General features: G+C 43.3%; 1 protein-coding gene across 5 annotated transcripts in view; it reads right to left on the reverse strand.

Moving 5' to 3' along the window:
- SORCS1 (sortilin related VPS10 domain containing receptor 1) overlaps positions 1 to 21,950 on the reverse strand; it is a 488,198-nt gene that overhangs the window by 45,214 nt on the left and 421,034 nt on the right. For all 5 annotated transcript variants that reach the window (XM_058671339.1, XM_004579869.3, XM_004579866.2 and 2 more), the window contains exon 19: positions 2,169 to 2,355. In XM_058671339.1, coding sequence (XP_058527322.1) covers positions 2,169 to 2,355 — 187 coding nt within the window. The remainder of the gene's footprint in view (positions 1 to 2,168; positions 2,356 to 21,950) is intronic.

Consider the following 21,950-nt stretch of genomic DNA (forward strand, 5'->3'; position numbering starts at 1 on the left):
CATGTTTATCCAAAGACTAAGCCCAAGAGGGGTCTTTAGCAGTAAAGTCAGAACACAAAAGATTCCATGACAAGCCATCTTCCACTCAGACTCAGGTCAAATATTTTGCCCACTCACGTAGGCTCATGAGATGAAAATGCTGGACAAACACATTCATTTCCGCACCCGTCATGGCTTCCTGGGCTCTGTCTTGAGCACATGCAAGCTGCTACTTTCCTTCTCAAGACTGAGTGAATCTGGGAGGCATTTTAGGGTGAACACGGGGAGCAGTGGCGAGGAAGAATCCATGGGGTGCTGGGACATCGAGGCATGCAGGACTCCCCGGAAGGCCCTGAGGGATGGAGACCGGAAGCTGCCATGGTTATTAAATGGACGCTGAAATCACACTGGGACATGGCAGATGTCAAGTGGGAGCTGAGTAGTACCATTTCTACGAAGGGCGGCTGTTTGGAACAAACTCTCCCCTAACAAACTATGGGAAATGAGAGGCTGCCACTTCCCACACATGCACTGTTTGTGTTGTAAGTTATTTTTGCCACTAATTATCCTTGCAATTAATTTTTAATGATTTTTAAGATTGTTCTGTATCATTACTTTCATTCCCGTGAGTAGTAACAAGCAGGGAGATTAATTGTCTTAGAAAGGATAACTACCTAAATATTGTACAGGATTATGAGGTGGCAGTGTGACAGGTGGGAATCCACAGAGTATTTTACGTAGGTGTCCAGGAAGAACACTACGTTGTCTCCACCTTAAATGTTCACTTTTTCTGTGAGATCATCTGAGAGATGGGGGCGGGGCATGCATAAAATTTAATGGAGACTGAAATCTTCCAACCTGAGGCCACTGTTGGTGCTGACCCTCACCTGCGGAGTCAAGAGCTGCAATTCCTGAGAAAGGCAGAGCTTTCTGAAGCTGGGGTCGGCCTGGCAGTTCTGCCCCTTCTGTGAGTTACGTGAGCTCACTGAACCATCACGGTCTCTGTGAGGTAGGAATTCTGATGGGACTTCACAGGATTGTTCGAGAGGTAAGATACCACACTCGAAGAGCTTGTTTTGTTCAAGGATTGACACACACGGTCAAAGTCCAAAAGGAGGAAACCAGATTGGAAAATGAGGAACAGGTATTACTTTAAGCTCCCGTGGGGATGTATGTATTTCTTTGGAATTCTTGTCATCAGTGTACGGGAACTAAAGATCAAGAATTACTGATAGATTAGGAATGCTCAACAAGCAAGCTCCCCCTGCGCATTAAGCTACTTAGTTGGCCCTCTCAGTGGAACACAGCATTTAAACAAAATTAAACAGGGCTAGTTGGTAATCAGTTACACAGGCAAGACGGAGGGGAGAAGCCCGCAGGAATGGTGGCCAGTCATCTTCTTGGTCTAGAACTTGAAATACAAACAAGGCCATTCAGGCAGTGGGATCCTTCCCCTTTACACTATTCACTAGAAAACAAGATGAAGTCCTATCACTGGAGATGCCCCAATGTCTGGCCCGTGTGTGACCTGTACCGGAACACAGCCTAGGGGTTGTCATTGGTTTATCACATGTACGCACACCTGTGGATTCTGCAAAGGTGGAAGTGGCTCAGTGTTTCTGGAAAGTGCTTCCTCGAGTATCTCTGGTAAGGCAGCCACTCTTGTCCCTGCGCGTCTTTCTTTCTAACATCAAATCATCCATCAACAGAAGCCCAGGCGATATTTTGTTGCAAAGATCTAACAGGACTTTTAACAACGACACAGCATGGGAGGTGCTTGGATGGGGAAATTCCTTCACCTGTCTCAATCCCAACATGTGACATGGAGCTGCGCATGGGCAGTGCTGTTCACCAGCTCTGACTGTAAGAGAAGCAATGTTCATGTTTTACCTCAATAGCTTTGCGAATTGCTCAGGCCCAGCCCAAGCATAGGTGTTGTCTCTAAGGCACCTGAAGGGGACAGGTGCATATAGTGAAACTGACCAAAAGCATTCCAGAACTCAAAGTGATTGACAGCCCTCATACTTGGTTTCTTTGTCCTCCCTGCTTCACTCTCTCATCCCTTTCCCCATCCCCCTTCTGCTAAAAGATAACTAGTGCATTCTTGTAGATAGCAACAATTCGGGATGAAATGTTAAAAGGACACAATACTTAAGATAGGTCATAAGTCAACAACAGTAATAACATACAAGTTACATGTAAGTACAGGACGGCGCTGTCAGACCCCAGACTGTTGTCCACCTGCACGGTCACTCGGAAAATGCCCACATTCTGATAGACGTGTTTGATTCCATCTTCCATGGAGCTCAGGTTGACATAGGACACTGCAATCCCATCACCGAAGTCCACCTGGATGAATGTCCGCTGCACATCGCCCTGAAAAACAGCCCAAGAAGAGGGAGGGGAGTTGGCGCCCGCTGCTTCCTGCCCCGGCACTTGCATTGGCTTGTCCTGATCTCTGGCAGCTCCAATTCACTCCTGCAGCTGGTAGCAATGTCTGTTTATAACAAAATCCCTGTGACATTCCCTGCCAGGCAAGAATTTGCAAAGATGGATGCTCTCCAAATATGAAGGGCACCATAAGCCAACGTTCCAGCATTTGATCACCAGCTTCAAATTGACATTCAAGTTCTCTGCAGACTTTATTATTGTCTTATCACCTCCATGCAGAAAAGGTTTATACATGTGACTTTAAAACATCTATCTGAAGCAATTTACAGATCCAATGCGATTCTATTTAAAATATCAATATAATTCTTTACAGAGATTTAAAGAGTCGTAGAAAACAATCCTAAAATGTATATGGAACCACAAAGACCAAAAGCATTCCAGAACTCAAAGTGATTGACAGCCCTCATACTCGGTTTCTTTGTCCTCCCTGCTTCACTCTCATCCCTTTCCCCAACCCCCTTAAAGTCGGAGGCATCAAAATGTCTTCTTTCAAAGTCACCGAACTGCAGGAATGAAAACAGCATTGTACTGTCAGAAAACCGGGTACACAAAACAATCCACACACATCCCACCAACTGATTTTTGACAAAGGTGCCAAGAACACACTTTGGACAAAGGAAAGTCTTTTGGGGAAGCAATGCTGGCAAAACTGGATATGTGTGTGCAGAAGAGTGGGACCGGATCCCTGTTTCTCACCTTACACAAAAATCTGCTCAAGACAGAGCAGAGACTTACACGGAGGAGCTGAATGCACAAACCTGCTAGAGCCAAACACAGAGGCTCTGCTATGGGCAAGGTTTTCTTGAGATAAGACTGCAAAGTTTGAGCATCAGAACAGAGACTAGACAGACGAATGGGATAATGACACATTTAGAAGGTTTCTGCAGACACAGCAGAAGAAACTATCAACAGAGTGAAAACACACACAGCTATTTGTAAGCCATTTTTCCAATAAGGATTAATATCCAAAATGTGTCGGGAACACAAAAACAATCCAGTCAAGAAATGGACACAGCACCTGTGCACACAGCTGTTAAAGGAAGAATTATAAATGGCCAATAAACAGATGGGGAAAAAATGCTTACTATCACTGGCTGGGAGCAGCAGGCAAATCAAAGTTACTATAAGATACCACCTCATCCCAGTCTCGAACCCCGGAGTGCCACAGACAGGCTAAAAGACAGACAAAACATTCCCTTACCAACTTAACTAAAACATGTGCAATTAATAAAATGCTACTCAAAAATAAATGATGACAGAAAAAAAAACCACAACGCAGCTAGGAGACATCTAGAATATTCATTTTAAAAGTTTGTTCAGAATCACACAGAGTCTGCATTTCCCTTGGGTAGGCAGGGTATTGTGAACCCCAGGTCCGTTAAAAAAACAAGATTAGTAAAAAGCAGGTAGAAGGATAGATTTTATTTCTATTGTATTCTTAAGCAACAATGCTACTTAGACCAAATTCAGGTAAGCCAACTTCTTTCACACAGCCTCTTTGTCTCTTTGTTTCTCTCTCTCTCTTTTCACTCTCTCTTTATTTCATTTTTCCTGGTGATATGTGCTTTGAGAACCTTTCTCATCATGGGGAAAAATAGGCAGAAAAACCTTTGGCCTAGGAATGTATTTTCAATTAAGTCAGGTTCACATGGTATCATAGTTTTTGAAAAGGCCAGGTTTAAAATGCTGACATTTAAAAATTCATTTATAAGGAGAGGAAAAAGTGGTTCAAATCCTACGAATCCATGTGACCTACTGCCCTGCCCTATGGCCAGCAAGCGTTACATGTGGGGACAGGTGGCTGCCAGCTCTCAGTAAGCACACCAGTGAGATTCTCCCTTAGAGTGAGAGGAAAAAATCCATTAAAAATGAGAAAAGCACTAACTACAAGCCTGATGCTGTACAGCTGTTTGACTTCCTTGCACCGATAAATAAAATGTCAACCATCGCTGCTGACTTGGCCTTCATCAGGACAACTAAAGTGAACTGGTCAAGTTCTCTTTCTGTGTCTGGTGAGGTTATTCTATCTCCTACACTCCGGCCTTCCCAAAGAGGTGCCAGAAAGTCAAGCCTAGGAGTGCCCACAGTGGTAAAACACAGTTTTAAAAATGAGTAGAGGAAACAACATGAGTAGCTGGGTTTATTCATGCAATAGAACAAGCTATATGCTTTCCAGTGGTAACAAGCCGGGCAGGGTAAGGGAAGACAGGGAAAACAGCATGGGCGTCAGGTGTGGGTCGCCACTTGCAAGAAGGCAGAAGCCAGATTTACAGCCACCCTTCCCTCTGCTTCAAAATAGCAGTTACTCCCACAGAAGGAAAGAATGCCATGTTGGGTGCCCGCATCACAGTGCAGAGGTCGAAGCCTCCGTCAGCAGCAGCGGCATCTTTCTGGGCACCAGTTTGATTCCTGACTGCTCTACGTGCACTCCAGCTCCCTGCCAGTGTGCTTGGTAAAGCAGCAGGAATCAGCCCATGCAGCTGGGCCCCTGCACCCATGTGGGAGCCCCGGATAGGTCTCCCCTGCACCCATGTGGGAGCCCTGGATAGGTCTCCAGGCTTTTTTGCTCTAGGTTGACCCAGCTCTGGCTGTTGCAGCCATTTGAGGGATGAGTTGGTGGATGAAAGTTTTCATTCTCTCTCCCACCCTGTGAATCTGCCTTTCACAGAAGCAAATCTTTTTTTCCTTTTTTCCTTATCTTGGTCTGGATTTAGACTTCATGTCAGTTACATAAAATACCTCCCACATTCTGCCTGACTGTATGTCTCCTACCTGTCATGCTGGCTTTTAGACCTTACAGCATTCTTAAATCCCCATGAGCAATAATGCCGTTTGTGCATAACAGGTGAAAGAAAGTAGATATTCATTATTTGGACTAGCGCATTCGTAAGGCAATCACTGCATTGAACAGCCAACCACACATACATACGCTTTTACACACATGTATGTACGTAATATCACACACCTAAGAACCCCGAGGGCAAAAGGATTTGCTACTCCAGTCCCATGTCAAATCCCCCGGTATGTCTGAGATGAGGACAAGTCACTGGGTTTGGACTCTGCACTAAGTTCTAGGAATGTTCAGGAGCCCTCTGTGACAGCGGGACATAGAGGATTTACTGCAGTTGTTGCATTGTGCCCACCCTAACAGGATGAGCTGGCTCCCCTGTGTCTTCAGGAGCTCTCAGGTGAGTGCTAAGCCTAATTACTGCTGTGACTGTATGACTTCATGACTCACCTGTCAGCAGTCCCTGGCTTCACTGGGAGCTAATTACAGGTGTCAACTCCTTTCAGAGTTGAAATAAAAAACAGAGCAGAAGGCTGGCAGCCCAAGTCCTCAACAACCACTGACCAAGTATGCTTGCCCTTCTCCCGCTGGACCTCTGCTCATTCATTCATTCATTCAGCCAGCTTAGAGTGCATTCTGTGTCAGGCCCTAACTGGGAAAATGTTGATAAGTCACCAACCAACCAACAAAGCAAATGTCATGTAGCTTTCCATGATGTGAATCTGCTGAATCAGAGGCTCTCGAAATAATCACATAAACAAATTTAAAATTATTACTGGGAAACTAGAGGTGCATGGTACCGTAATATCGTGCAATAGGAGGAGCTGAGCTGATGGCGGATCTCAGGGAAGGCTTCTTAAACAAAGTGACGTTTGAGCCAAGAAGACTGGAAGCCATGGAATAAACAAAGCAGGTGAAGATGACAAGTGAATGAGTTGGAGAAAAAAAAATCCATGTTATGGGAATAGAAACAGATGTATAAATGAGTCACACTGAAAAGAGATGGGGTAGTTTTAAAAAATTAAATGTTACTGAAGAGAAAGACAGTAAAAACCTGTTACAAATGGTCATTAGAGAGGAGAAAACACCTTGTAGGTCTGAGAGGCCAAGTTCCTGACTATGATTTGTCTCCTAACAGCAACAGGTTGCTACTATGTGTTTTAGGCAGGTTGCTGGGCAAAGCTGGTATGGCAACGTTCTTAATGTAAACGATCACTCTGGGTACCACATGGGCCACGAATTAGTAAGGGGCTCAAGCATGTTGGAAAGGCAGTGAGGAAGTATTCCAGGGCAGATGATGGTTGGGGAAAAAAATAAAGCTACAACTGGAAATTACACGTGCCCTCTCATCAAGATGAACTCCCACAGTTTATTGGTTTTGAAATCAGTGAATCTGAGCTTTTGATATCAGCGGCTTTTAAGAGATGTCTTGATAAAACTCTGCAGCTTAAGCATCACCTGAGTGAACACATCAGTGCTGCATGGCAGGTTGAGGTCACCTAGTTTATTTATTTGTTCATTTATTAATATCAGGTTTTCTTGTGGTTGGATTTATCTGAAGATGAAAAAAATGCACCCTAAGCTGATGACTATTCTTACTCCGTTTTAAATGCACGGTAAAGCTTAACAGGATGCTTCAGGATTCCAAACCTGTTGGAATGTTAATGTTAATGTTGGACAAGTAAACTCACTGTTGGCTGGACAGTAATCACAGATCTGGGTGTGGTTTGTTAATATCTTTGGTTTCCTAGGTGCCTAACAAAGCACACACAGTCTTTTCAGTTCAATTCAGACACTGTGCATTTCTAATGTGTCTGGCTTTCAAAATGTTTTCTTATGTATTATTTGTCTATTGAGATGACTTGAGAGATAGCAGGGAAAGACGTCACTTCTGTTTGATGTGCTCCCCCCCAACTAGGCCATCAGAGGCTCAGATGCCTCAATTCGCACAGCTACTTAGAGTCTTACAAAGTGGTTTACGATTATTTGTGATTTTACTTTATTCAACTATAACAAATCCTGGTGGAGTTTCCATAACAGAAAGTTGCCTGTAAAGTTTTTAAGATGGACAGAAAAGTTAAACTGTGCTCCCTTGCTTGAATTCTATCCCAGTTTTGATTCGGTTCTCTGCTCTGTCAACAATTTTACTGAGATCCAAGAAAGATGAGCAGGCAGGAACTTCATCCTGAGTCTCTGTTCAATCTGCCCTCTGGTGAGGCAGCCATAACGACGGGGAACATGTGAAATGATCAGCATTCACAATCAATAGGAAAGCTATGCGTGTAACTGAGGTTCTTCAATTTACCAAAATTCGTCACTCTCTGAAGGTGGCAGACATGGACACTAGCATGAAAAATCCTCAGATGTGACATCCTTCAGTCATTCATCCTAACACAGATACCAAACTGAGAATACCAGCTCCAAACAAGTGCCTGAGGAAGCCACAAAACCCACATGAAATCCAAATAGAAAGTCTCCAAGGGCTCCACTGACTTCTGTAATACAAAAACGAATCCATCACATGGCCACAACGAGGCCAAGATGAACCTCAGTAATGAAAGGCGTGAGACTGTCAATTCCTGTAGCACTGGTTCAGAGAACTGGAAAACAAATGTTAGCGTAACTCAGCATTGACAGCCGCTGTCCAGGAACGCGACCCCGGACACACCTGAATGCGTCGGAGACCCAATGCAGACAGAACACAGGCTCCTACATCAGAGCCTGGTCCATGCAGAGCTCTGCCTGGAGCCTGACTCAGGGTCCACGGACACTCCGCCTTGCCACGGAGCTTAAGGATTCTGCAGCAAAGCCGGCATGGTAGGGAGACTATTAACATATCCCATGTTCATGAATAGCACTCCATGTGCACCCTAAATCTCTGGCTGTTTATATGAATACACATAAGGGTGCTGGCAAACCCAGCCCAAACTGCCATCACCTTACACCCTGGGAGTGCAGTGGGACTGTGGACAGGAAGAGCAGAGCAGGATGGAGAGGACGTGTTGGGGTGGGGCACAGACTGGGAAGTGACACATTCCCCAAATATAAAACGGGGCTGGAGCGCGCTGTAACATCAGAACCGTTGCAAAAACAACGATTGTTTGGAAAGGTGGCAATGGGTCTGAAATAGAAACTGTAATTCTGCCCCAAAGCAACCACCTGCTGCTTCAAACACTGAGGCTCACCTGTTCCTCTTGAGGTCCTTGAGTCCCTGGGAAATGGCCCTCACAGTCCCCACACAGGCGGACAGAGCGCTGGGAGACTGAGCCCTTCCCAAAGCTCCCAGGGAGGTTTTCCTTCCCTCCAGCCCACAAGGGCCTGAGTATAAAGTACTGATTTAAAGTTCTTATTGAGAATTACATGCAATCCAGAAAACATCAAATACAAAACTTGCTTCTTACAAAGCGAACACAGTCCTTGACCACCCCCCAGATCAATTTATTGCGAATTTTTGTGTTTCTAAATCCCCCCTCCCTCACCCCCCAGAGATAACAATCATTCCCATTTCTACCACGGTAGGTTAGCTTTGTTCTATCTTCACAGTTTAGGCACAAGGAATCAAAGAATGCTGATTTTCTTCAGCCTGCAAATACTCACATATATGTATCTATACACACACATACGTATTCTAAACCATATATACATGTTTTTATCCTGTAATACGCATCTATGGGGAAATGTTTAATTTATACATTAGGCATAGAAAGAAATGAGTAACTAATAATAAGAATATTCTGCCATAATACTTATTCCCAAGTTACGATTGGCTTGTTTCTGGATGTTTTTCCCATGTCGTAGTTGTTGTCCTCAGTGGATGTGGGTAACTGCAACTACAGAAAGACAAAGGGCAGCTAAGAGGAAACTCCAGGAAACACTGACAGGAGGAACACAACTCATCCTGGCTTGTACAGATACTGGGCTCAAGAGGTTAGCAATACGTGGGTCTTCAAAGCGTTTGTGCCAGTCTATGCTCCAAATAGCAGTGTGTGAATGAATAGTAATTACATATTATCAACAATAGCTGATATTTCTTTTTAAAATATAGATCTTAACAGTAGACAGTAACATGGTACAGATTTAAGCTGTAATCTTCTGATGAGGAGTGATGAGGATTGGTTTAAATGCTTACTGACTAGTGGTTAGCTTTTTTTTTTTGAGAAATCCTTGTTTGAATAATTTCTATACTGCTGGAGTGAGTTATCTCAGGAGTGGGTTACTGAAAAAAGGATGACTCCAGCTGTGTGTGTGTGTGTGTGTGTGTGTGTGTGTGTCTGTAAATGTCCCTCATCTTTCCAATTTCTGCCACAGGATGGCACAGCAGGAAGGTCCTCATGGGATGTTGAGCCCTTCATTCTTGAGATTCCCAACATCCAAAACTACAAGAACTAACCTCTGTTCTTCATAAATTACCCAATCTCACATCCTCTGTTATGGCATACAAAATGATTAAAACACTTCAGCGGAATGCAGACATGCATCCAATTCTGCAGGAAACAGAGACGTGAGAAGAACCCAGTGCATGGTGTCGCTTCCTATAAAGCCCCACGGAAGCTGCAGCACATATCTGGGAGACCCCTGGTGGCGAGCATCTACCAAAGACAGAGACAGTTCTAGCCAGGGAACAACTACTGTGCTGGACCCTGCAGGGCGAGGCTGCAGTGGCAAACCCAGCACTACAGGACAAACCCAGTCCACCTAGCTTCAGCTCCCTGGGAAGCTCCTGGTCCTCCCTGGTGTCCTCTCTGGGGCAGCTAGACTGACAAAAGCTGAGAGACACCATTTACCAGGGGCATCTGCTGTGAATCAACTCTCATGGGATTCTCCACAGCCTTAAACTTGAGCTCAGCAACTCTAAGATGTCTGGACACCTGCAAGATTGCATGCAGCCTGATCTTCCTCCTCCCCCTGCCTGTTCAGAGGCAAATGTTTAAAAGATCAGTAGAAAGATTGGGAATAAATTTATGGAATCTTTTTTTTTCTGGTAGCAAAATGTATTCTAGTGGTACAATAATAAAGAAGAAAGGGAGAGACACTATGGTATATTTATTGAAAAAATAAATACAAAAAAACCAGATAAAAATAAAAGCCATCAATACTTTTTTTATCCAGAGGTTTAACTGTGAGAGACTGATCAATGCTATCAGATACAAACACACCCTTACCTCTATCATTGTCACTCCAACAGTGGAATCACTACTCAGCTGGAGCACTTTGCTGCCAACATTGTAACTACCATTAAAACAGTTCATACCCAGCATCTCTTGGGAGACTCTACTATGTCACAAAAACACTTGTTTGAAATGGATTTGGGATTTCTGCCCTGGATGGCACTTCATCCCCTTCACCAAATTATTAAGTTATAAAATACAAGTGATTTCACAGAAGTTTGAAGAACTGCTCTAAAAAAGTCAGGCAGTCACCCGGGGGTAGGAGATGCTGTTGTATATTTTTGAAAACACACTGTACCTTTGGATCTCAATTTTCTGTATTTGTAAATTAAAGCTGGGTAGAACCGATGAGCTTGTTACTTCTGGTTTACACTATTCATTATTTTTACCATTCTGTTACTGAACACCCAGGTATGTGAGGCCTACTATATGCGAGGCCCAACTGGGGTCAGTGAGGGCAGCCAGGAGAGAAGGCAGGTGTGAGGAGGTGGAGGAAGGGAATGGCTGTTGCAGCCAGGCCAGAGAACTACAACTCCCAGAAAGCCCCCTGCCTGGCCTAGCAGCGACATGCGGGCTTGACAAGGCCAGAAAGAATCTATCAGAACTCTGCAACACCTTATAAGGAAAAATTCCTTCACCTGCCAGAGTCCACCCCCTTTTCCTGTATATAAGAGCATAGATACACGGCCCCTGCGTTGAACTTCTCTGGCCGGACCAGTAAGTCTCGCCTGGGAGTTTTCCCAATATAGCTTGCTTTGAGCTGAACTATACTCTGGTTACTTGGTTACCTGATCTCAGACTGTAGGCTGTATGTTTGTGCTGGAAATAGTCTCCATTCTCAGGAGAGGTTCTGACAGTACTCGGAGTCACTCATGGAGGCTGAGTTCTAAGCTGCTGGAGCAGAGACATGGAGTAACATATGGAAAAGGATAAAAACAGAAGGCTGGGGAAGGTACTGGGACCAGCACTGCAGGCTTCAGCGAGTCCCTGGCTCAGAGCTGCTGGTTGCTCATGTGAGGGAAGAGGGGCATTGGTGATAAAGAGCCCTGAGCAAGCACGTTAAGAATAGAAAACCAAGGACTGGCTTGGTGGCCTAGCGGCTAACCAAGGCCTGACGTGGTAGCCTAGCAGCTAAAGTCCTCGCCTTGTATGCACCAGGATCCCATATGGGTATCAGTTCTAATCCCAGCAGTCCTGCTTCCCATCCAGCCCCCTGCTTGTGGCCTGGGAAAGCAGTCTGGGATGGCCCAAGCCTTGGGACCCTGTACTCGTGTGGGAGACCTGGAAGAAGCTACTGGCTCATGGCTTCGGATCAACACAACTCTGGCCATTGTGATCACTTGGGGAGTGAATCATCTGACAGAAGATCTTCCTCTCTGTCTCTTCTCTCTGTATTTCTCACTTTGCAATAAAAAGAAAATAAATCTTTTAGAAAAAACAATAGAAAATCCAACTGGAAGATTCTTGTGTGGGTCTGGTGTTTGGGATGCTCACTGGACTGGATCTCCCATAACAAGCTGCGTATCTCTCTTTGTTTTTCAAGGCAGATGAAAATGCTCAATGATTTCTACCCAGGGCACTGGAGGTGAGGGGGTGGGTCTGCTTCAGATGGGGCATGTCTCCCAGGCTTCAGCCCAGAACAGGAGGGGCCACAGGAGCCAGTTATGTCACCAGCCTGGTGGGATTCCAGCCAACCAATGGCACACCTGAACGGACATTCCTTACATAATTGGGACATAGACCGTCCCTTTAGGCCAGCCTACGTGTCTAGAGGAGTATAAAACTTCTGGACACGTATCTCAGCTGCCCTTTTCACTTCCATCTTCCTTCTGCTCTGTACAATGGGGTCCAGGAGTGGATTTTCCAATAAAGTTTCCGTTACAACTACAGGCAACTTGCTGATACTATTTCCCCAGTGGGCGGGCGGGCGGACGGTAGTCATCATCTAACACTCAGAAAACATCCTGTTTGCTGCTTCTTCTGACAACTCTAAGCATTTTGACTGTGAGGGGTCAGTTTTGAGAGGGAATTGGAGCTTTACAGTGTTGTTCAGTAATCCGATCAGTGTTCAAACAGTAGGGCACAGGCTACAACCTATATTGCTTGCCTCATTTCCTTATTTCCTTTTTAACCTCCAGCACCAAGGAACAAAGCAGTGAAGTGTTTCAATTACCTTATTCGAGAAGCAAGAGAATAAAGCTGAATGGCCTAAGGAATAACACATGAGGAAGGCTCCTAAATCCTCCATGGCTTCCTGAAATCAGGTACTGCTTCTCCTTTTGCAGGGAGAAACCAAGAGCCTCGACTCACCTCACTGCTGCCCACTCCCTCTTCATGTCACCTCCACAGGTTCCAAATAGTCTTTTCTCCAAGTGAAAAAGTTGGCCAAACTCTGTCCCGAAAGTATGCAAGGAGTCAGACAGGATAGTAGGCAGTTAGGGTTTCCTGGGTATCCGAGTCATTTTTCTCAAATATAAAAATAGCATTTTTCTCCTCCATGTCTCAAATTAACATATCAGCCTCCCACCTAAAAAGTCAGCCTAATTCCATGCCTAGGCCACTGCCAAGGGGTAGTGTCTGACTGGTCCGTTTATCATCAGAAAGGGACTGAGAAAGTTAACAGATAACACCTTTTGGAGCCTTTTGATTCAGAGGCAGGTACCGTAGAAATGAGAATTTTCCCTTTGTTTTTGGAGAAACTTTGCAGCAAGTTTTAAAAGGTGCCAGCAGCCCCTGCACAAGGGTTTTCCCTCCCTTGGAGCCCCTTCCTGTCATCAAGGCAGGATCTCTCTCTTTCCTAAATAAATCAGACTTTGCAAAATAGAGCCTGTCCGCATGAACATTCTTCTTTTGTGTGAGACAAGAATTGAGGTTGCTGCTACGACTTGCGCTGAAAAGTCCTACAACAAATTCACACAAAGAAGTTACTCACAGGAAGAATCCACGGCCCTCTCCTCTACCATCTGACGCCTGCCAGCCTCCTGCAATATTTATGAAGTGTTACTACCTTGTGGGCACTTCCATGCCTTCATCAGTCTTTCATTGTATGTAAAATTAAAGATCACTGGAATCCATCTAATGAGGATATGACTCTCACATTTTGCAGTTAAATCTCACCAAAGTTATAACCATGAATTTCCCTTATTAACTTCCAGCCTTCGTATGTAAATTGAAGTATTAAAACAATGATACAGATCAAAATTTTAATTTTAGTCCCATGCCTCAGATTTAATTTAAAAGTCTTAAATTATGCAGAGAATTGCATCTCTTTATTCTTACAGCTGTTTAAAACAGATTTAATTATCTTCTGGAACATGCACACATGACTTCTAGCAGCTCTCTCAAATGAATGCCTTTCAAATTGGTTTTGTTGAGTTCTTAAGACTGATTAGGGTCTTCAGGATCCATCCTAGGCCTTCAGGCTCTCTCAATGAATTTCTCTAGGAAGCTGAATTATTGTGTAGGAAGTTTATAGACTCATTAGGTGCTCATTAGTAAACCATAGAGCACACATCTTGAGATGAGACCCCTTCCTGCAGGCATGGTTCTCAGGGCAAAACACCTTCCAGTGAGCTTCCTAAAATTCAGATGTTGTTGAAAACTCTGAGGTTTCCTAGACACAAATCTCATGGAATTCTTCACTCCTCTCTGTGTTGGCATTTGGATGAGTTATTCTTTGTTTTTAAGGAAACAAACATGCATAAATGTGTTGAATGCATTGTGTATATGTGTTCCTGAATCAGTCATGTAGAATCCAGTGTGGCGCCTGGCGCCATGGCCTAACGGCTAAAGTCCTCGCCTTGAATGCTCTGGGATCCCACTTGGGTACTGGTTCTAACCCCAGCAGCTCCACTTCCCATCCAGCTCTCTGCTTGTGATCTGGGAAAGCAGTTGAGGATTGCCCAAAGCCTTGGGACCATGCACCTCATGTGGGAGACCTGGAGGAGGTTCCAGGCTCCTGGCTTTAGATCGGCACTGCACCAGTCGTTGAGGTCACTTGGGGAGTGAATCATCGGACAGAAGATCTTCCTCCTCTCTGTATATCTGACTTTGCTATAAAAATAAAATAAATCTTAAAAAAAAAAAAAAGTATCCAGTGTGGAAGCAAGGCTGCTGCTTTGCTTCTTTTGAATGTGGTTCCTTTCATTAGCATACACGTGGAAAGGCCCTGGGAGGCAGCAGCGGTGGAATTCCTGACAATGGTAGTTTACCGGCACCCTCACAGTTGTGTGGTTTCCATGCTGTTTTCTCACCTAGATTTTGAGGGTAAGCTCACATTTTCCATTTCTTGTGCTTGCCACTTTACCCCTAACAGCCCATACTACTGTATGTGAAACTACAGTGTACTCCTACATTTTTCTTTGTTTGGTTTTCAGAAACGTTTTCATTGATAGATTTAGAATCAGAACTCCCTAGTAGAGGATGAAGGAAGAGGCTGAGACTTCAGGTAACTTGACAGCTTTTGGATGTTATTTAAAGTTTAAAAGTTTTTGACTTAGAAGTGGGCTTTAGTTCTTACAGTCCTTGGTTAGAAGCCTAACCAAATCCACACATATTAAGTTTGTTTCTATCACTACCAAGTACATCCATCAGAGAGATTAGTGTTGCAAATAGCAAGTGACATGATTCTTATTTTAGTGCTATTTATTGAGATATTTATTGGGAGATATCTATTGAGATAATGATTGTGTTATTTATTGAGAGACTATAAAATATCCATTACAATATAATACAGTTTAGGTTTTCTTTGCGTGTTCACTGAATGCAAGTTATTGCATCTGATCTGCTTCATGTAGATTTATTTTTATTTAAAATTGAAGAGTTCCTAGTTAACTGTAAATGTGTAAATGTGTTCTCTCTAAATTAATCATGATGATAAACACATAAACAATCATCACTTGGTAAAATACTGAAGAATAAATGTGTACACGCAGATACACACACCTCCCCAATTATTGGCCCACAGAGTTTATTCTTCATGTTTCTAAGGCTTTATTTGATATGCAGAGAGGAAAATACATGAAGAGGTTTGGATGGAAGTAAGTCAAGGGGGATTAAAAGGATTGCATTAGTTCTTCATCTATTCCAGCCTCCCGGATCAGTTAGTTGATGAATCAGTCCTGAATAACAGGCACAAGCTTTGGTGCCAAAAGGTAAAATGCAAACACACATCAGTTGGAAGACTCTCTCATCCTCTTCAGCATTAATCACAATATGGTGTCCCAGCAGACCAGGGACTTCTGGGTATGTGGCATCGGGGACTTGCTCTAGGGAAGCATCAGAAGCATGTCATGATGTCCCTACCATAGGAAGAAGAATTGTCCCAACAATGGACTAAGATTGTAGAAGGATATTGTAACCCTAGAAGGTCAGCGAACACAGGATTACAACTGATAGGATATTTGTATGAAAACAACCGAATGGATACCTTTTGTATAACTGATTGGACATCATTTGAGTAAGAACAACTGAGTGAGTACCATTTGTATATCTAAATGGATATCATTTGAATGAGAACAGCTGAGTGGACAGTATGCGAATGAGAACACTTGGTGAAATATACAAAACAAAAAAGTTCCAAATAAAAGTATAGAAACAGTTGATGGGTTTTGTTGATAAGCTCAATACCTCTCCCTTATCCTATAAGACCCTCAGTCTCTAAAGTCTTAAGCCACTAATTAATTTTGGCTTTCAACCATCAGTCAAAGTCCAAGTCCATTGCTGTCCATTGCGAAATTAGACACTATTTCCATTAAACTCAAAGGACAGGTGTACTACAGAATGTCAAATGGACAAAGAAATTAAATAGGATATCTATGCTTTTGTTTTGAATTTATTTTCTTTTTAAAATTGTCATAGCCTGGGCCCAACATGGTAGCCTAGTGGCTAATGTCCTCACCTTGCATTCCAGGATCCCATTTGGGCACTGGTTCATGTCCTGGCAGCCTGCTTCCCATCCAGCTCTCTGCTTGTGGCCTGGGAAAGCAACTGAAGATGGCACAAAGCCTTGGGACCCTGTACCCGCGTGGGAGACCCGGAAGAGGCTACAGGCCCCTGGCTTCAGATTGGCTCAGATCCAGCCATTGTTGCCACTTGGGGAGTAATCAATGGATGGAAGACCCTCCTTCTTGTCTCTCCTCCTCTCTGTATTACATATGATTTTCCAATCAAAAAATAAAACAAATCTTTAAAAAAATTATCATAGCCTGGGTCTGGTGCAATGACTCAGTGGCTAAATCCACACCTTGTATGCACCAGGATCCCATATGGGTGCCAGTTCGTGTCCTGGTTGTTCCACTTCCCATCCAGCTCCCTGCTTAGGTTCTGGGACTTTATTTATAAAAAAAAGATAAATCGTTAAAAAATGAAATTGTCATTGCATAATTCATATCCAACCTCTAAATAAATTTAAATAAATTACATATTCCTTGGGTGTTGTATTCATTCTCCCTGCTTATGGTATGATTATTATAAAATAAAACAATGCGAGACTGAGTTGGCATTCAACATTGGCAGTTTTTGCAAAGAGGGGGTCACCTAGAGAGAATTTTAACATCTCTGTTTTTTTACTTTTTAAAGTAAAGTGATATCAAGTCATGAATATTCTCAGAAAAGCCAAAAGGAAGATGCAGGTAAATTTACTGATCAGTGTGTAAGAACACAGAAGCAGTCTTTTTCAGATTGGCAAAGGCCTAGACACTTTGCCTTGGTCTTTATCACTAGGTGCCTCTTGCTAATGGAGCTGTAAGGAAGTTTAGGAACTACATTCAGCTCCTGAGAATCCTGTCACTGTGACACTAACAGCAATGGAAAGACAAGATGCCACAGAGTCAAAGCATTTGGTGGTATTACTTGGTGGCTGTGTGACTGCAGAGAAGTTGCTTTGCAATGACGCGTATCAACTGCATCACCTATGACTTGACAATGATGCTGACACTTATTTGCATAAACCTGCTGTGACATCTCGTAAAGAAGATTATACAGGGAAAGCCTTACGAATCCAAACAGGTTACTCAACAAATGTTAAATATCGCAATAGTTTTTCTCATTGCCCCAATTTCCAGTGCTCTTCAGCTTCTCAAAGGCATTCTACAGATGTTTACTCCGCACTGTTCATCACAGTCATTGCCCATGACTCTGTGGAATCCTCAGTCAGCAGGCTGACTGTTTCTGCAGGAAGTCTGAATCATTAACACAGAAAAGCAGAGTCAAAGGTGATGTCCCCGGAGCATCTTCAAGCCAGGGCGGTCCTCTTGGTTTGGTTCTCCGCACTGGGAGACAAGATACTCAACAGACCATATCTGACGGCTGAAGACAGCTCATTTCATCGCTGCTGTGTAATGCTGTCCACTCAGCTGGAATGAATGCACTTATGACTTAATTTTTTTTACCCCTTTGAGCTCAGAAGCTCACACATGAACCCAACTGCCCCATCTGCTCCCACACCCCTCTTTTCAATGGCACATGCCTGATAACCTTCATTACATAGAAAGTCAAGTTGAAGAGCTGAGAGCCCGGTCTATGTGCTTGACATGTGTGCCACATCAACTGGGCAAAAATCAGGAATCAATGTTCTAATATCAGATCTAGCTCCTCTCTATCGCATTCTTAGAAAAGAAACAATAATCTGAACTCTGCTCTGTACAACATCTGTGGCTTCAAAAGGTGCTACTCAGGAAAGGATTCAATGCCCCATGTTTGCTGCTCCACCACCACGATGCTCCAAAACAGCTATATCCTCGGATCAGGTCTGAGCATCAGAGGTGGCAGGAAAGAAGCAGAAACGCAATGGACCCTCTCCAACAGTCAGTTAGAGAGAGGAGAAACAAGACAGAATCAATGGTGCTGTCTGAGGCTGTGGGTCCGGGGATTCCCTCTCGCCAGGAGGGTGGTGGGGCCAGGGATTCCCTGTTGCTAGGGATACAGTGACCATAAACGCCCAGGCAGGACCCATCTGTTAGCCTTCTCTCCTGGTGATCCTCCCCTTAGAAAAACCCTGCTGTCACAGACCAGCTTCCTTGGACACTCCAGGTTCCTGGACTTCAGAGTGGGCCCTCACGGTTCCTTCCTGAACTTCTCAGAACAGGGACTGTAGCCAGGGGAGGGAGGAGAGTCTCTCACAAGAATGTCTTGCTGATTTTCTTTCCAGGAGTCCCAGAGACATTCCTACATTTTAACAGGGCGGACTGAGCCTTTGGGGCCTGCTGGGCCCAGCAGGGCAGTACCATGTGGACCCCAGTGGCACAGGGCTCTCTGTGCTGTGGGTGGCCAATGGAGGTGGGGCAGCTGGGTTAGAGGCTCACTCTGCTGGACTTGGGACTTGACATCCGTGCCACTGGCCATGACCTCCCATCCCCAAGTCACCTGACATTTTTCAGATTGTGTTTGGGTTCTGTGTACGAATCTAAATTGACTCTAGAGACACGCAGCTCCACACACTCCGAAAAAGTGGGTAACGTTTCCAGGTATAAAATAAACACACGAAACCAACAGCATTCATACATACTAACAATGCCACAGCCAAAAAAGATCAGGCCCCTTGAGAACAGCTATAAAAAATTAAATATAATGGATAAATTTAGCCTAGGAGGCAAATAATATCTACAAGGAAAATTAACTAGAATCAATCCCTGAAGACGGTACAGTCTCTTCAACAAATGTTGCTGGAAAGATTAGACCAACAGATGCAGAGCTAGGAAACCCCTGTTTTACACCTTACACAAAAATCTACTAAACGATAGATCAAAGATCTAAATCAGTGACCTAACATCATCAACTCAGCAGAGAAAAGCATCAGGGAAACTGTAAGACTCCGGTATGGGTGAGATTTTTGTTAAAATACACAGATAAATATATTTTCATTCCTAGGTCTTTTTATTTTCTAAATAGCAGGATCTGAAAAACAGATTTTCATTTTCATAAATTCTGAAGAAATCATTTTTCTCGTTATATTTGGTGGGGTTTGTTTCCTTTCTGGAAACAAATAAGAAAAACCAAAAAAGAAACCCACTGCCTAACTTAAGATCATTCAGACAGGTTACTGTGCTTCGTTTTTTTTCAGACACTTCGGTTTTGTGTTTCAAAATCATGTTGGCAATTCAGTTAGAATTAGTTCTGTTTAGTATGTGAGGTTAGGATTCATACATTTTTATATACATGTTCAACACTGAAGTAACAATTATTGAAAAGAGTATAATTCCATATTGTACCCTGGTGGTTTCTTTTATGAAAGTGCTTCTACATACATATAACATATAATATAGACAGAAAGAGAAGTCCATCCTGACTTTCTATTCTTTCTATTTCTTTTTCTATTTCAGGATACCTATGTAGGGGATAGCATCTGTATACTTGAATGTAATAAGTCTTGCTATCTGGTAATGTAGGTCATCAAAACTGGTTAAGTATCTTCCCAATTATCATTGCTATTCTAACCTCTTGCATCTTAGTACAACTTTCAGGACAAGTGAGTCAATTTTCAGAAGTTTCTACCTATTGATGTATTTGCCCCATTATTAGAGAGAGACAGAGTTCCCATGTGGTAGGTCACTGCCCCCAGAGCCTGTAATGGCCAAAGGTGGGAGCTGGGAATCGATTCAGGTCTGTAACCCACTAACTCCAGCCATCATCGCTACTTCCCACGGTCTGTACTGGCGGGGAACTGGAATAGGGAATAGGGAAGGCACTCCAATGTGAGGGAAAACAACTGTAATCACTGTTAAAACTAGGCTAAACATCCGCCCACACACTATTAATTATAACACGGAAAATGTTGGAGACTTTATGGGATTGCCTTGAATGTAAGATCAATATGGAGAAAATCGACATGTTTTTATAACACTGAGTCTTCCAATCCACAGTCACAGCATTTCCTTTATCCATGTGTTCTCAAATTTTCATTTTGGACTTACTCGTATATATTGTAGCCTTATTATTAAGAAGTTGTTTGGATTTTCAGTAAATACTGCTGTGCTTTGCTCTAATTTTGCTTTATGTGTATGCATATCAGTATAAGTAAATATATATATATATATATATATATATGATTTTCTATTTGTTTAGAGAATTTACAAGTCCACATATCGAGATTTATTTTAACTCTAGAGTAAAGTAGGTTCTAGAATTAATTAGCACTGAAAATCGTACCCAAAAAATAGAATAAAAGTTTAGGAACAAACCCACACACACAGCCAGCTGATGGAAGACAGAGTCATGGGAATTCATTGTGAAAGAAGGGTTTTCCATTTCCATTGGGCCAGTTGGATGTGTGCACGGAAAACTGTGTATCCTGAACAGTGCCTCAGCTACTTCATTCAAGATTAACCTCAGACACTGACTTAACAGCCGAGGAGGACATTTCTGGTGTGACATCTACACGATCTTGAGGTAGACACAGATTCTTCGGCAAAATGCAGACACGCGTAAGTCACCAGCGGGTAAAATGTAATGACTTGGGCCCGGCGGCGTGGCCTAGCGGCTAAAGTCCTCGCCTTGAAAGCCCCGGGATCCCATATGGGCGCCGGTTCTAATCCCGGCAGCTCTACTTCCCTTCCAGCTCCCTGCTTGTGGCCTGGGAAAGCAGTCGAGGACGGCCCAATGCATTGGGACACTGCACCCGCGTGGGAGACCCGGAAGAGGTTCCAGGTTCCTGGCTTCGGGTCGGTGTGCACCGGCCCATTGCGGCTCACTTGGGGAGTGAATCATCGGATGGAAGATCTTCCTCTCTGTCTCTCCTCCTCTGTGTATATCTGGCTGTAATAAAATAAATAAATCTTAAAATGTAATGACTCACAGTATGTGAGTTTAAATTGACCAGACTAGCATTTGTTTCCTGTTGATCTCAATATTATTTTTTTCTCCCTTTTCCACGCCCCCTCCCTTTTTTTGATTATTAAGAGACTTTTAAAATTACTCCAATTTTCCTTGCGGAGGAGTAGCTTGGTAATGAACTGTTCTCTTATTATTTTACTTCTTGCTTTAAGTATTAAAGCACACATCCAGATATGTTAGAATCTAATAAAAATTAATACTTCCGTATCTTCATACATAGCTCATGGAACTTAAGCCACCTGAACCCTATTATATTTCCTTCATATGCTGTGTTCTTATTTTAAGATATTTTACTTGTATATATATTTTAATTCCCACACTTGATTATCATTTTTGGTCTGCAGAGTTGTCATTAACTTGAAACTGCCCATTTACATTCTCTTTCTTACTTTTATTTCTTCTATTATTGTGTGCCTGTGTGCAGCCTGTGTATGACTGCGTAGGCAGGTAGACACACACACGCATGTGCATTCGCTTTGTCCGGGATCACTTTTTTGTTATCTTTAGAACCTGCTAGATCTTTTACACACTTTGCTGACAGGGTCGTTACTGGCAATTCTGGAAAATCCCTATCTCCTTCTCCAAAAATTATACTCACTTCTCTTTTTCCTTTCCCTTCTGAGAAGCAATTCCATCCATCTGCACCATTTGTCTCTTCTTTTTGCTCTGTTTCAGCCCTCCATCTCCCGCTCCAGATGGTGCAATATTTGACTCTCATTTCTCCCATTTAACTG

This window comes from Ochotona princeps, chromosome 13 (assembly GCF_030435755.1).
Source record: "Ochotona princeps isolate mOchPri1 chromosome 13, mOchPri1.hap1, whole genome shotgun sequence".
NCBI lineage: Eukaryota > Metazoa > Chordata > Mammalia > Lagomorpha > Ochotonidae > Ochotona > Ochotona princeps.